Source organism: Tachyglossus aculeatus, chromosome 3 (genome assembly GCF_015852505.1).
Source record: "Tachyglossus aculeatus isolate mTacAcu1 chromosome 3, mTacAcu1.pri, whole genome shotgun sequence".
Taxonomy (NCBI): Eukaryota; Metazoa; Chordata; class Mammalia; order Monotremata; family Tachyglossidae; genus Tachyglossus; species Tachyglossus aculeatus.
The window spans coordinates 7489548-7502509 of record NC_052068.1 but is presented as its reverse complement, the minus strand read 5'-3'; the positions used below and the strand labels follow the sequence as shown (position 1 = coordinate 7502509).

Genomic DNA, 12962 nt, shown 5'->3' with positions numbered 1-12962 from the left:
ATAATGATGGCATTTATTAAGCGCTTACTATCTGCAAAGCACTGTTCTAAGCACTGGAGAGGTTACAAGGTGATCAGATTGTCAATCAATCAATCGTATTTATTGAGCGCTTACTGTGTGCAGAGCACTGTACTAAGCGCTTGGGAAGTACAAGTTGGCAACATATAGAGACAGTCCCTACCCAACAGTGGGCTCACAGTCTAGAAGGGGGAGACAGAGAACAAAACCAAACATATTAACAAAATAAAATAAATAGAATAGATATGTACAAGTAAAATAAATAGAGTAATAAATATGCACAAACATATATACATATATATAGGTGCTGTGGGGAAGGGAAGAAGGCAAGACGGGGGTGATGGAGGGGGGGCGAGGGGGAGAGGAAGGAGGGGGCTCAGTCTGGGAAGGCCTCCTGGAGGAGGTGAGTTCTCAGTAGGGCCCCGAAGGGAGGAAGAGAGCTAGCTTGGCAGGTGGGCAGAGGGAGGGCATTCCAGGCCAGGGGGATGACGTGGGCAGGGGGTCGACGGCGAAACAGGTGAGAACAAGGCACGGTGAGGAGATTAGCGGCAGAGGAGCGGAGGGTGCGGGCTGGGCTGTAGAAGGAGAGAAGGGAGGTGAGGCAGGAGGGGACGAGGTGATGGAAAGCCTTCGGACAAACGATAATTAAAGGTCCTTTATAAAGAAGCAAGCAAACATTGCCATTTCCCAGATACAAGAATGCATGGACGGTGCCCCAGAACACTGGGGTCATCGCCCGGACACAAAAATCAACCATCCAAATGTGAGGTTGCAGTCCACAGGACCAAATAATGGATGGGTGGTCTTTATAGCTTCTCTAAATCAGAGAGTAATTCTTGTTTTCTAAATAAGCCTTCATAAAAATCCAAGTCGTTCTGGCATATCGACGGTCACACGTTCACTAGGGATTTCACAAAGTGCTCCTGTTTCACGGGGGTGGCTTCCAGACCATTCTCCTGCAGAGCCAGCAAGGCGGCCTTGTATTCTCTGGAGGCCTCTTCTAGGGGGACGATAGCATGCCCTTGGTGCTCTCGGGACCGGCTACACACCAGGCAGATGGTCATTTTGTCTTCCTCACAGAACAGGTCAAAGTCCTCTTGGTGTCTCCCACAGACACCATCTTCTTCCGGCCTTGGCTGGAAATGCTGGCTGAGCTGTCTGGCGAGCAGGGCCAACTTCCTCAGGCATCGATTTGACTCGAGGACATCTTGCCGGATACGCTCCTTGCACTCGGGGCAGGAGGGGGATGTCTTGGGTGCTCCCTGGCTCTGAGGGAGACACCCCCGGCAGACGCTGTGCCCACAGTCCATGGTTACCGGGTCGGTGAAAACCTCCCTGCAGACGGGGCAGGTCACCTCCTCCTGGAGATGCTGAGACAGCTCTATCGCGGCCATGGGTCCTCACCCTCCTGGCCCTGGTCACCGTCTGACTCCCGACCCACGTCCCCCTCTGGTAGTACTTCACCATCGTCCTGACGGCGGGTCAGGGGTGGTCGGACCAGCACCAGCCTCGCCACCCGTCGCTCACCTAGCCGCCACCGCCGCCACGAAGGCCGCTCGGCCTGGGGGCGGGGGGGTTGTCTCATGTGGGGCTCACAATCTTAATTCCCATTTTACAGATGAGGTAACTGAGGCACAGAGAAGTGAAGTGACTTGCCCAAAGTCACACAGCTGACAAGTGGCGGAGCTGGGATTTGAACCCCTGACCTCTGATTCCAAAGCCCGTGCTCTTTCCAATGAGCCACGTAGACACGAGGTAATCAGGTTGTCCCACATGAGGACAATCAATCAATCAATCCATTAATCATATTTATTGAGCGCTTACTGTGTGCAGAGCACTGTACTAAGCACTTGGGAAGTACAAGTTGGCAACATATAGAGACAGTCCCTATCCAACAGTGGGCTCACAGTCTAGAAGGGGTAGACAGAGAACAAAACCAAACATATTAACAAAATGAAATAATAGAATAGATTTGTACAACTAAAATAAATAAATAAATAAGTAGAGTAATAAATATGTACAAACATATATACATATACGCAGGTGCTGTGGGGAAGGGAAGGAGGTAAGACAGGCGGGATGGAGAGGGGGATGAGGGGGAGAAGAAGGAGGGGGCTCAGTCTGGGAAGGCCTCCTGGAGGAGGTGAGCTCTCAGTAGGGCCTTGAAGGGAGGAAGAGAGCTAGCTTGGCGGTTGGGCAGAGGGAGGACATTCTAGGCCAGGGGGATGACGTGGGCCGGGGGTCGACGGCGGGACAGGCGAGAATGAGGCACGGTGAGGAGATTAGCGGCAGAGGAGTGGAGGGTGCGGGCTGGGCTGTAGAAGAAGAGAAGGGAGGTGACATAGGAGGGGGCGAGGTGATAAAGAGCCTTGAAGCCAAGGGTGAGGAGTTTCTGCCTGATGCGCAGATTGATTGGTAGCCACTGGAGATTTTTGAGGAGGGGAGTAACATGCCCAGAGCGTTTCTGGACAAAGACAATCAGGGCAACTGCATGAAGTATGGATTGAAGTGGGGAGAGACATGAGGATGGGAGATCAGAGAGAAGGCTGGTGCAGTAGTCCAGACGGGATAGGATGAGAGCTTGAATGAGCAGGGTGGCGGTTGGGATGGAGAGGAAAGGGCGGATCTTGGCAATGTTGTGGAGCTGAGACCAGCAGGTTTTGCACGGCTTGGATGTGAGGGGTGAATGAGAGAGCAGAGTTGAGGATGACACCAAGGTTGCGGGCTTGTGAGACAAGAAGGATGGTAGTGCCATCAACAGTGATGGGAAAGTCAGGGAGAGGGCAGGGTTTGGGAGGGAAGACAAGGAGTTCAGTCTTGATCATGTTGAGTTTTAGGTGGTGGGCAGACATCCAGATGGAGATGTCCTGAAGGCAGGAGGAGATGCGAGCCTGGAGGGAGGGGGAGAGAGCAGGGGCAGAGATGTAGATTTGGGTGTCATCAGCGTAGAGATGATAGTTGAAGCCTTGGGAGCGAATGAGGTCACCAAGGGAGAGAGTGCATATCAAGAACAGAAGGGGACCAAGCACTGAACCTTGGGGAACCCCCACAATAAGGGGATGGGAGGGGGAGGAGGAGCCTGCAAAAGAGACTGAGAATGAATGACCGGAGAGATAAGAGGAGAACCAGGAGAGGAAGGAGTCTGTGAAGCCAAGGTTGGATAGCGTGTTGAGGAGAAGGGGGTGGTCCACAGTGTCGAAGGCAGCTGAGAGGTCGAGGAGGATGAGGATAGAGTATGAGCCGTTGGATTTGGCAAGCAGGAGGTCATTGGTGACCTTTGAGAGGGCAGTTTCCGTGGAATGTAGGGGACGGAAGCCAGACTGGAGGGGGTCGAGGAGAGAGTTGGTGTTGAGGAATTTGAGGCAGCGCGTGTAGACAACTCATTCAAGGAGTTTGGAAAGGAATGGTAGGAGGGAGATGGGGCGATAACTAGAAGGTTAGGTGGGGTCAAGAGAGGGTTATTTTAGGATGGGAGAGACATGGGCATGTTTGAAGGCAGAGGGGAAGGAACCAGTGGAGAGTGAGCGGTTGAAGATGGAAGTTTTGACCCCTTCCTCACCTTCCTTCTCTCCTTTTCCATGCCCACTCTGATCCTCGGAGACTTCTACATCCACATGGATATCCCTGATGACTCCTCTGCTGCCTGCCTTCTATCTCTCCTTGACGATGCCAACCTCTTGCTCCACCCCACCTGACCCACTCACCATCCATCTTTCTGAGCGCCTCACACCCCACCTCACCTTCCTCTCCTCTCTACCCAGGCTTGATGATCAGATTACTGCTCTCAACTCTACCCTTTCTACTCAGCTAGACTCACTCACTCCCCTTTCCCTTCACCGCTCTCGTACCACTAACCCAAAGCCCTGGATCACTGCCACTGTCCGCCTCCTTCGCTCTTATGCTCGAGCCGCCGAACGCTGCTGGCGAAAGTCTAAACACCATGCCAACTTCGTTCACTTCAAGATTATCCTTTCCTGCCTTAACTCAGCCCTCTCCTCTGCCAGACAAAACTATTTCTCCTCCCTTATTGACACCCATGCCCATCATCCCCGCCAGCTCTTCCGTACATTCAACTCCCTTCTCAGGCCCCCGGTTCCTCCCCCTCCTCCTTCCCTCACCCCAAACGATCTGGCCTCCTACTTCATTAACAAAATTAAATCCATCAGGTCCGACCTCCCCAAAGTCACTCCCCCGCTTCTCCAACCCACCGGCTCTCAGCACTCTCTGCTACTCTCCCATCCTTCCCAGCAGTATCCTCAGAGGAACTCGCCTCCCTCCTCTCAAGTGCTACTCCGGCCACCTGTGCTTCTGACCCCATTCCCTCTCATCTCATGAAATCTCTCGCTCCATCCCTTCTCCCCTCCTTAACTTCCATCTTCAACCGCTCACTCTCCACTGGTTCCTTCCCCTCTGCCTTCAAACATGCCCATGTCTCTCCCATCCTAAAAAAAACCTCTCTTGACCCCACCCCACCTTCTAGTTATCGCCCCATATCCCTCCTACCATTCCTTTCCAAACTCCTTGAACAAGTTGTCTACATGCGCTGCCTCAAATTCCTCAACACCAACTGTCTCCTCGACCCCCTCCAGTCTGGCATCCGTCCCCTACATTCCACGGAAACTGTCTTCTCAAAGGTCACCAATGACCTCCTGCTTGCCAAATCCAACGGCTCATACTGTATCCTAATCCTCCTCGACCTCTCAGCTGCCTTCGACACTGTGGACCACCCCCTTCTCAACACGCTATCCGACCTTGGCTTCACAGACTCCGTCCTCTCCTGGTTCTCCTCTTATCTCTCGGGTCGTTCATTCTCAGTCTCTTTTGCAGGCTCCTCCTCCCCCTCCCATCCCCTTACTGTGGGGGTTCCCCAAGGTTCAGTGCTTGGTATCCTTCTGTTCTCAATCTACACTCACTCCCTTGGTGACCTCATTCGCTCCCACGGCTTCAACTATCATCTCTACGCTGATGACACCCAGATCGACATCGCTGCCCCTGCTCTCTCCCCCTCTCTCCAGGCTCGCATCTCCTCCTGCCTTCAGGACATCTCCATCTGGATGTCTGCCCGCCACATAAAGCTCAACATGTCGAAGACTGAACTCCTTGTCTTCCCTCCCAAACCTTGTCCTCTCCCTGATTTTCCCATCTCTGTTGATGGCACTACCATCCTTCCCGTCTCACAAGCACGCAACCTTGGTGTCATCCTCGACTCTGCTCTCTCATTCACCCCTCACATCCAAGCCGTCACCAAAACCTGCCGGTCTCAGCTCCGCAACATTGCCAAGATCCGCCCTTTCCTCTCCATCCAAACCGCTACTCTGCTCGTTCAAGCTCTCATCCTATCCCATCTGGAGTACTGTATCAGCATTCTTTCTGATCTCCCATCCTCGTGTCTCTCCCCACTTCAATCCATACTTCATGCGGCTTCCCTGATTGTCTTTGTCCAGAAACGCTCAGGGCATGTTACTCCCCTCCTCAAAAATCTCCAGTGGCTACCAATCAATCTGCACATCAGGCAGAAACTCCTCACCCTGGGCTTCAAGGCTCTCCATCACCTCGCCCCCTCGTACCTCACCTCCCTTCTCTCCTTCTACAGCCCAGCCCGCACCCTCCACTCCTCTGCCGCTAATCTCCTCACCGTGCCTCGTTCTCGCCTGTCCCGCCGTCGACCCCCGGCCCACGTCATCCCCCGGGCCTGGAATGCCCTCCCTCTGCCCATCCGCCAAGCTAGCTCTCTTCCTCCCTTCAAGGCCCTACTGAGAGCTCAGTTCCTCCAGGAGGTCTTCCCAGACTGAGCCCCTTTCTTCCTCTCCCCCTCGTCCCCCTCTCCATCCCCCCCATCTTACCTCCTCCCCTTCCCCACAGCACCTGTATATATGTATATATGTTTGTACATATTTATTACTCTATTTATTTATTTATTTAATTTACTTTTACATATCTATTCTATTCATTTTATTTTGTTAGTATGTTTGGTTTTGTTCTCTGTCTCCCCCTTTTAGACTGTGAGCCCACTGCTGGATAGGGACTGTCTCTATATGTTGCCAACTTGTACTTCCCAAGCGCTTAGTACAGTGCTCTGCACACAGTACGCGCTCAATAAATACGATTGATTGATTGATTGAAGTTAAGGAGGGGAGAAGGGACGGAGTGAGAGATTTCATGAGATGAGAGGGAATGGGGTCAGAAGCACAGGTGGCCGGAGTAGCATTTGAGAGGAGGGAGGAGAGCTCCTCTGAGGATACTGCTGGGAAGGATGGGAGAGTAGCAGAGAGTGTTGAGAGCCGGGGGGTTGGAGAAGGAGGGGAGTGACTTTGGGGAGGTCGGACCTGATGGATTTAATTTTGTTAATGAAGTAGGAGGCCAGATCGTTGGGGGGTGAGGGAAGGAGGAGGGGGAGGAACCGGGGGCCTGAGAAGGGAGTTGAATGTATGGAAGAGCTGGCGGGGATGATGGGCATGGGTGTCAATAAGGGAGGAGAAATAGTTTTGTCTGGCAGAGGAGAGGGCTGAGTTAAGGCAGGAAAGGATAATCTTGAAGTGAACGAAGTTGGCATGGTGTTTAGACTTTCGCCAGCAGCGTTCGGCAGCTCGAGCATAAGAGCGATGGAGGCGAACAGTGGCAGTGATCCAGGGCTTTGGGTTAGTGGTACGAGAGCGGCGAAGGGAAAGGGGAGCGAGTGAGTCTAGCTGAGTAGAAAAGGTAGAGTTGAGAGCAGTAATCTGATCATCAAGACTGGGTAGCACAGATGAGGTCACTGAGACACAGAGAAGTGAAGTGACATGTCCAAAGTCAAATAGCTGATAAGTGGCGGAGCTGGGATTAGAACCCAAACCTCTGACTCCGAAGCCCAGGCTCCTTCCATTAAGCCATGCTGCTTCTTTAAAGAGAGCTTCTCGAAAGAGAAGCAGAGACCAACCGCCCTAAAATACCTTAGCTCTGAAAGGAACAAAGCGATATTCTGAATTACTCCAACTTACTTTATTAAGCCATCTTCCACGTATATGTCAGCATAGAAGGACTGATCATCGTTCACTATCTTCCCTCCTTTGATCAGAAGTCGGTCGCTCTAAGAAGAGAAAAATTTCAGAAGGTTCCCATGTAACTCCCTGCCGCGGCTGTGGGTGGTAGAAAAGAGCCGCACTTAGCCTCCACCAAGTCAATCGGGGAAAGGCCAACTTTCAGCCCGCCCAGCCAGACACCCCACATATGGACTCCAAGGTAGATAATGGCACCAAAATGCCATTTTCAATCGCTTCAAATCCAGCCCACCATCATTTTTCATGCCCCATTCACATTCACACTGGGAGCCCCATGTGGGGCAACCTGATGACCTTGTATCTACCCCAGTGTTTAGAACAGTGCTTGGCACATAGTAAGCACTTAATAAATACCACCATTATTATTATTATTCATGCATAGCTGAACCTCCACACACACACACACACACACACACACACACACACACACACCCGTACACACTCATGCATACCCATACATGCCCTTCCTTTGGTGTACCCCTGCTACACATACGCACACACACACACACACACACCCTCACAACAACAACACCCTACACAGCCAAGTACACATACACATACACCTCCTTTCATCTACCACTCTGCTGCATACACACACACACATACACACACACCCTCACAACACCCTACACAACCAATCAAGTACATGCACCTCCTTTGGTCTACCACTCTTTATATACACTCCCACACACACACACTACCTCACAACACCCTACGCATTCAACCAGTTACACACACGTACACCTCTTTACATCTTGCAACCACACCTTCACACACATCCCTTCATGCAAACACAGCATGCTACACACCCACCCTCCCCCTTCTGGACTGTGAGCCCATTGTTGGTTAGGGACCATCTCCATATGTTGCCAACTTGTACTTCCCAAGTGCTTAGTACAGTGCTCTGCACACAGTAAGAGCCCAATAAATACGATTGAATGAATGAATTACATGCACGCATAAACCTCCTTACATTGACCATTTTGCATACACAGCCTCACATCCACACCCTTAAAGAAACACACACAACACCCTGCACACCCAACCAAATACAATTAATGATAATAATATTTGTGTTATTGTTTAAGCACTTACTACTTGCCAAGCACTCTTAGTGCTGGGGTAGATATAAGGTCATCAGGTCAGACACCGTCCCTGTCCCACATGGGGCTAGCAATCTCAATCCCCCAATTTACAGATGAGGGAACTGAGGCACAGAGAAGTGAAGTGACTCACCCAAGGTCACACAGCAGACTTGTGCCAAGGCCGGGATTAGAACCTCAGGTCCTTCTGTCTCCCAGGCCCGGCTCTAGCCACTAGGCCATTAAGTTTCCCCTAGGTTTTAGAGTTTGTTGGCTCTACTTGGGTGTGTTTGTGTGTATGTGTGATCTGTGCATCTATCTTAAATTGATGCAGTTCTGGATAAAGGGTGAGGGAGGGAGAGAGAGAGAGAGAGAGAGAGTGTGTGTGTGTGTGTGTGTGCATTCCTTCCTTCCTTCCTTCCTTCCTTCCTTCTTTCCTTCCTTCCTTCATTCATTCGTATTTATTGAGCACTTTCTGTGTGCAAAGCATTGGCCTGTTCACTTGCTTTGATGTCTGTCTCCCCCTTCTAAACTGTGAGCCTGCTGTGGGTAGGGATGGCCTCTATTTGTTGCTGAATTGTTCTCTCCAAGTACCTTGTACAGTGCTCTGCACACAGTAAGTGTTCAATAAAAACTGAGGCCCAGAGAAAGTGAAGTGACTTGCCTAAGGTCACACAACAGACATGTAGCAGAGATGGGATTAGAACCCAGGTCCTTCTGACTCCCAGGACCTGTACTCAATCCACTAGTTCATGCTTTTTCCCTGTTTTGAGCAGGGAATGTGTCTGCTAATTCTGTTGCAGTGTACTCTCCCTGGTGCTTAGTACAGCGTTCCCACAAATAGTAGGTGCTCAGTAAATACCACTGATGGATTGCAGAGCTCAATACTAAGCAGCAAGGTGTATGGATAGAGCACAGGCCTGGGTATCACAAGGTCACAGGTTCTAATCCTGACTCTGCCACTTGTCTGCTGTGTGACCTTGGCCAAATCACTTTGCTTAGAGAAGCAGCATGGCTCAGTGGAAAGAGCATGGGCTTGGGAGTCAGAGGTCATGGGTTCTAATTCCGACTCTGCCACGTGTCTGCTATGTGACCTTGGTCAAATCACTTTGCTTAGAAAAGCAGCATGGCTCAGTGGAAAGAGCAGGGGCTTGGGAGTCAGAGGTCATGGCTTCTAATCCAAACTCCTCTATTTTCATTCATTCATTCAATCGTATTTATTGAGCGCTTACTGGGTGCAGAGCACTGTATTAAACGCTTCGGAAGTACAAGTCGGTAACATAGAGAGACAGTCCCTACCCAATAACAGGCTCACTTGTCAGCTGTGTGACTCTGGGCAAGTCACTTCACTTCTCTGTGCTTCAGTTCCTTCATCTGTAAAATGGGGATGAAGACTGTGAGCCCCACATGGGACAACCTGATTACCTTGAATTTCCCCCAGTGCTTAGAACAGTTCTTGGCACATAGTAAGCACTTAACAAATACCATCATTATTAAATCACTTCAATTCTCTGGACCTCAGTTCCCTCATCTGGAGAATGGGGATTGAGACTGAGAGCCCCAAGTGGGAAAGGGACTGTATTCAATTCGATTTGCCTGTATCCAACCAAGCACTTAGTACAGTGCCATTCTGCCTTCCTTCCTTCTTCTGTCCTCCCAACTCCCAAACCCACACTCGATCATTCCCACGATGAAAATGGAGAAAGCAACAGAATTAGATCACTCATCCAACTCCCTCCCCTTGCCCCCACCGAGCCCCAACCTTCCAAGATTTACTGGATAGGAACACGGACGGATATTTCAGACTGTGAGCCCGTTTCTAGACTGTGAGCCCATTGTTGGGTAGGGACCGTCTCTATATGTTGCCGACTTGTACTTCCTAAGCACTTAGTACAGTGCTCTGCACACAGTAAGCGCTCAAGAAATACAATTGAATGAATGAATGAATATTTTCTACATCCATGAAAACTTCTATTCTGGAATTCTGTCATCTGATTAGTCAGGATGATGACAGTGGTATCTGTGAAGCGCTTACTATGTGCCAGGCACCGTACTAAGCGCTGGGGTGGGTAAAAGCATTTGGTTGATTCCAGGACATGGTTCATGCCAGGGAGAGGGAGGCTGACACCGACCCATCTGCTGATCCAGATTACGCTGACCGTGTGCGCTGGGCTGCTTCTTGAGCCTGACCTGTCCACGGATGGGAATTCCGAGTAGGCAAGGACGAGGTGGATAAACAATACCGACCGTCCGGCTGCCGGGTTTCGACCGGATTTAGGAAGGGCTTGATGTAGAAACTCCCGAGGTCTTTGTATGAAAAATGTTTCCCCCGCTCTACTTCCCAGCGAGCCAAAGAATGGGATGCCTCCAGCACCATCTTCCCAAAGATCCGGGATCACCCACGATAGGAAACGAGCTGGGCAAGTCTTTCTATAACCCTAACTTTCTAATAAAAAAGATGGTAGGAAGGCTCAGAGTTCCTAGGAAACCTGAAGGTGATCTTAGATTCTCAAGGCACCGCTTTTGGAGAGCTCCTTCATGACCCCATCCGAAAATGAACCTTCTTTCCCAGAGAGACCGAAATGCTGTTTTTATCCGACGCCCGCCTTTCTGCTAGCTGAACGGCGAACTCCATTTGCTCTCCTGTTCGACATCTCACCCACACAGGCCTGAAGCCTGCGTGTGTTCTTCCCCGCAAATGTTCTGATGGAGTCTGGTCGGCGGGGGCCCCCGGGTGTGGAAAACAATAGGGAAAGGAGGGAATGATCCTTTCTCCTCGGTCTGCAGGGGAGGGGGAGGGGGCAATCCTTCAAGTTAGAGCCAGGGTCGACTTAACAAAGAACAGCAGGGGATCCTGGGAGAGGCCTGACCTCTGGAACCCTCTAGATTTCGGGCTTCAGCCTTTCCCGAGCCCCCTGTTCTTCCTGGGATTTTCCCACTGATCCCGACCCCCCACTGCCCCCCACCCCAAGAAACACTCTGCCTCCTCTGTGGAGCACTTTGGAGCCCCTTTGTTGAAAGAGAGCAAAAGACAATGGGGCAAATACCTCCTCCCCACCCCCATAACCTTTCAGGCTTGAAATGGGCTCTTCCCATCGCAGTTTCCCTGTTGATTTTTTGGGGGGGGGTCAGTTATGTGGTCGTGCCGAGAACCCCTCAGGGTGGACGGACAGGGGAGTTGGGGGTGGGGGTGGGGGAAGGGACTGAGCCGCTGCTTTCTGGGAGGCCAAATATATGCAGAGCACCTGAGCCGATAGGGGTTCAACTGAGGGGGTCAACTGAGCAAGAAGCCAGGCCAAACCGGACCGGAGCCGGGCTCCCCTTCCACAGGGGCCTGGGGAGACAAATTCCCCCCTCCTCCTCCCACCCCCCACCCCCAGGACTGTTCTTCAGGGAGAAGGAGGGGATCTTTCAGCCTTTTATCTCTGGACTTCCAGCTCTTTGCCTCTCCATCCCTCCATCCTTCCACACACTCTGGATCTCAGTCTCTGTATCTCCCCATCCCCCTGTCTCTGTGCCTCTCCAGCCCTCTGTCTCTGTATCTCCCCATCCCTCTGTCTCTGTGCCTCTCCAGCCCTCTGTCTCTGTATCTCCCCATCCCTCTGTGTGTCTCCATCCCTGTCTCTGTATCTCCCCATCCCTCTGTCTCTGTGGCTCTCCATCCCTGTCTCTGTATCTCCCCATCCCTCTGTCTCTGTGACTCTCCATCCCTGTCTCTGTATCTCCCCATCCCTCTGTCTCTGTGCCTCTCCATCCCTGTCTCTGTATCTCCCCATCCCTCTGTCTCTGTGCCTCTCCATCGCTGTCTCTGTATCTCCCCATCCCTCTGTCTCTGTGCCTCTCCATCCCTGTCTCAGTATCTCTCCATTCTTCCAGCTCTGTGCGTCTCCAGCCTTCTGTCCCTGTATCTCTCCATCCCTGTGTCTCTGTATCTCTCCATCCCTCTGTCCCTGTATCTCTCCATTCTTCCAGCTCTGTGTGTCTCCAGCCCTCTGTCTCTGTGTCTCTCCAGCCTTCTGTCTCTGTATCTCTCCCATCCCTTTGTCTCTGTGTCTCTCCAGCCTTCTGTCTCTGTGATTCTCCAGTCCTCTATCTCTGTGTCTCTCCAGCCCTCTGTTTCTCCCGACCCCTCTGTATTTCTCCATCCCTCCGTATCTGTGTCTCTCCCGATCCCTCCGTCCCTGTGTCTCTCCAACTCCCTATTCTTTGGGCTCTGTCCGTGCTCCCCTCTGTCTCTGTCTCTGTCTGCGTGTCAGTCTCTGTCTCCCTCCGTCGGGATCCGTGAGCCCCCCTCGTCCCATCCCGCCGGTCGCGGTCCCGATCCCGATCCCGGTCCCGGTGGGGCGGGTCTCCTCTCACCGTGATCCTGGGAATGCTCTTCTTGCCTTGGAAAGCCATGGCTGGGGTTTCTGCCCCGGGCCCCCGGCCCCCGGCCCGGGCCAACGCCGCCGAGGAGGAGGAGGAGGAGGACGACGACAGGAGGAGGAGGAGGAGGGCAGGGGGAGGAGGAGGAGGACAGGGGGAGGAGAAGGACAGGAGGAGGAGAAGGACAGGGGGAGGAGGAGGACAGGAGGAGGAGAAGGACAGGGGGAGGAGGAGGACAGGAGGAGGAGGAGGACGGAAGGAGGTGGAAGAGGACAGGAGGAGGTAGAGGAGGACAGAAAGAGGAGGAGGAGGAGGAGGAGGAGGAGGAGGAGGAGGAAGAGGAGGAGGAGGAGGAGGAGGCGTCCGCGCTCACCGCTGCCCCCCACGCCGGCCCGGCCGCACTCACACCCGCCGCCAGGGGGCGGGCGGGGGGCGGGGCCTGCTCCGGTACACACACACA

At 52.4% G+C, this 12962-nt stretch overlaps 1 protein-coding gene across 1 annotated transcript in view; it reads right to left on the bottom strand.

Annotated features, from left to right (window-relative positions):
- Window positions 1-12615, bottom strand: part of DPYSL4 (dihydropyrimidinase like 4) — a 52561-nt gene extending 39946 nt beyond the window's left edge. Inside the window, exons 1-2 of the mRNA XM_038744075.1 lie at window positions 12497-12615; window positions 6996-7084 (exon numbers count right to left, since the gene is read on the bottom strand). Coding sequence (XP_038600003.1) covers window positions 6996-7084; window positions 12497-12535 — 128 coding nt within the window. The 5' untranslated portion in view covers window positions 12536-12615. The remainder of the gene's footprint in view (window positions 1-6995; window positions 7085-12496) is intronic.
- Window positions 12616-12962: the final 347 nt, after the last annotated feature.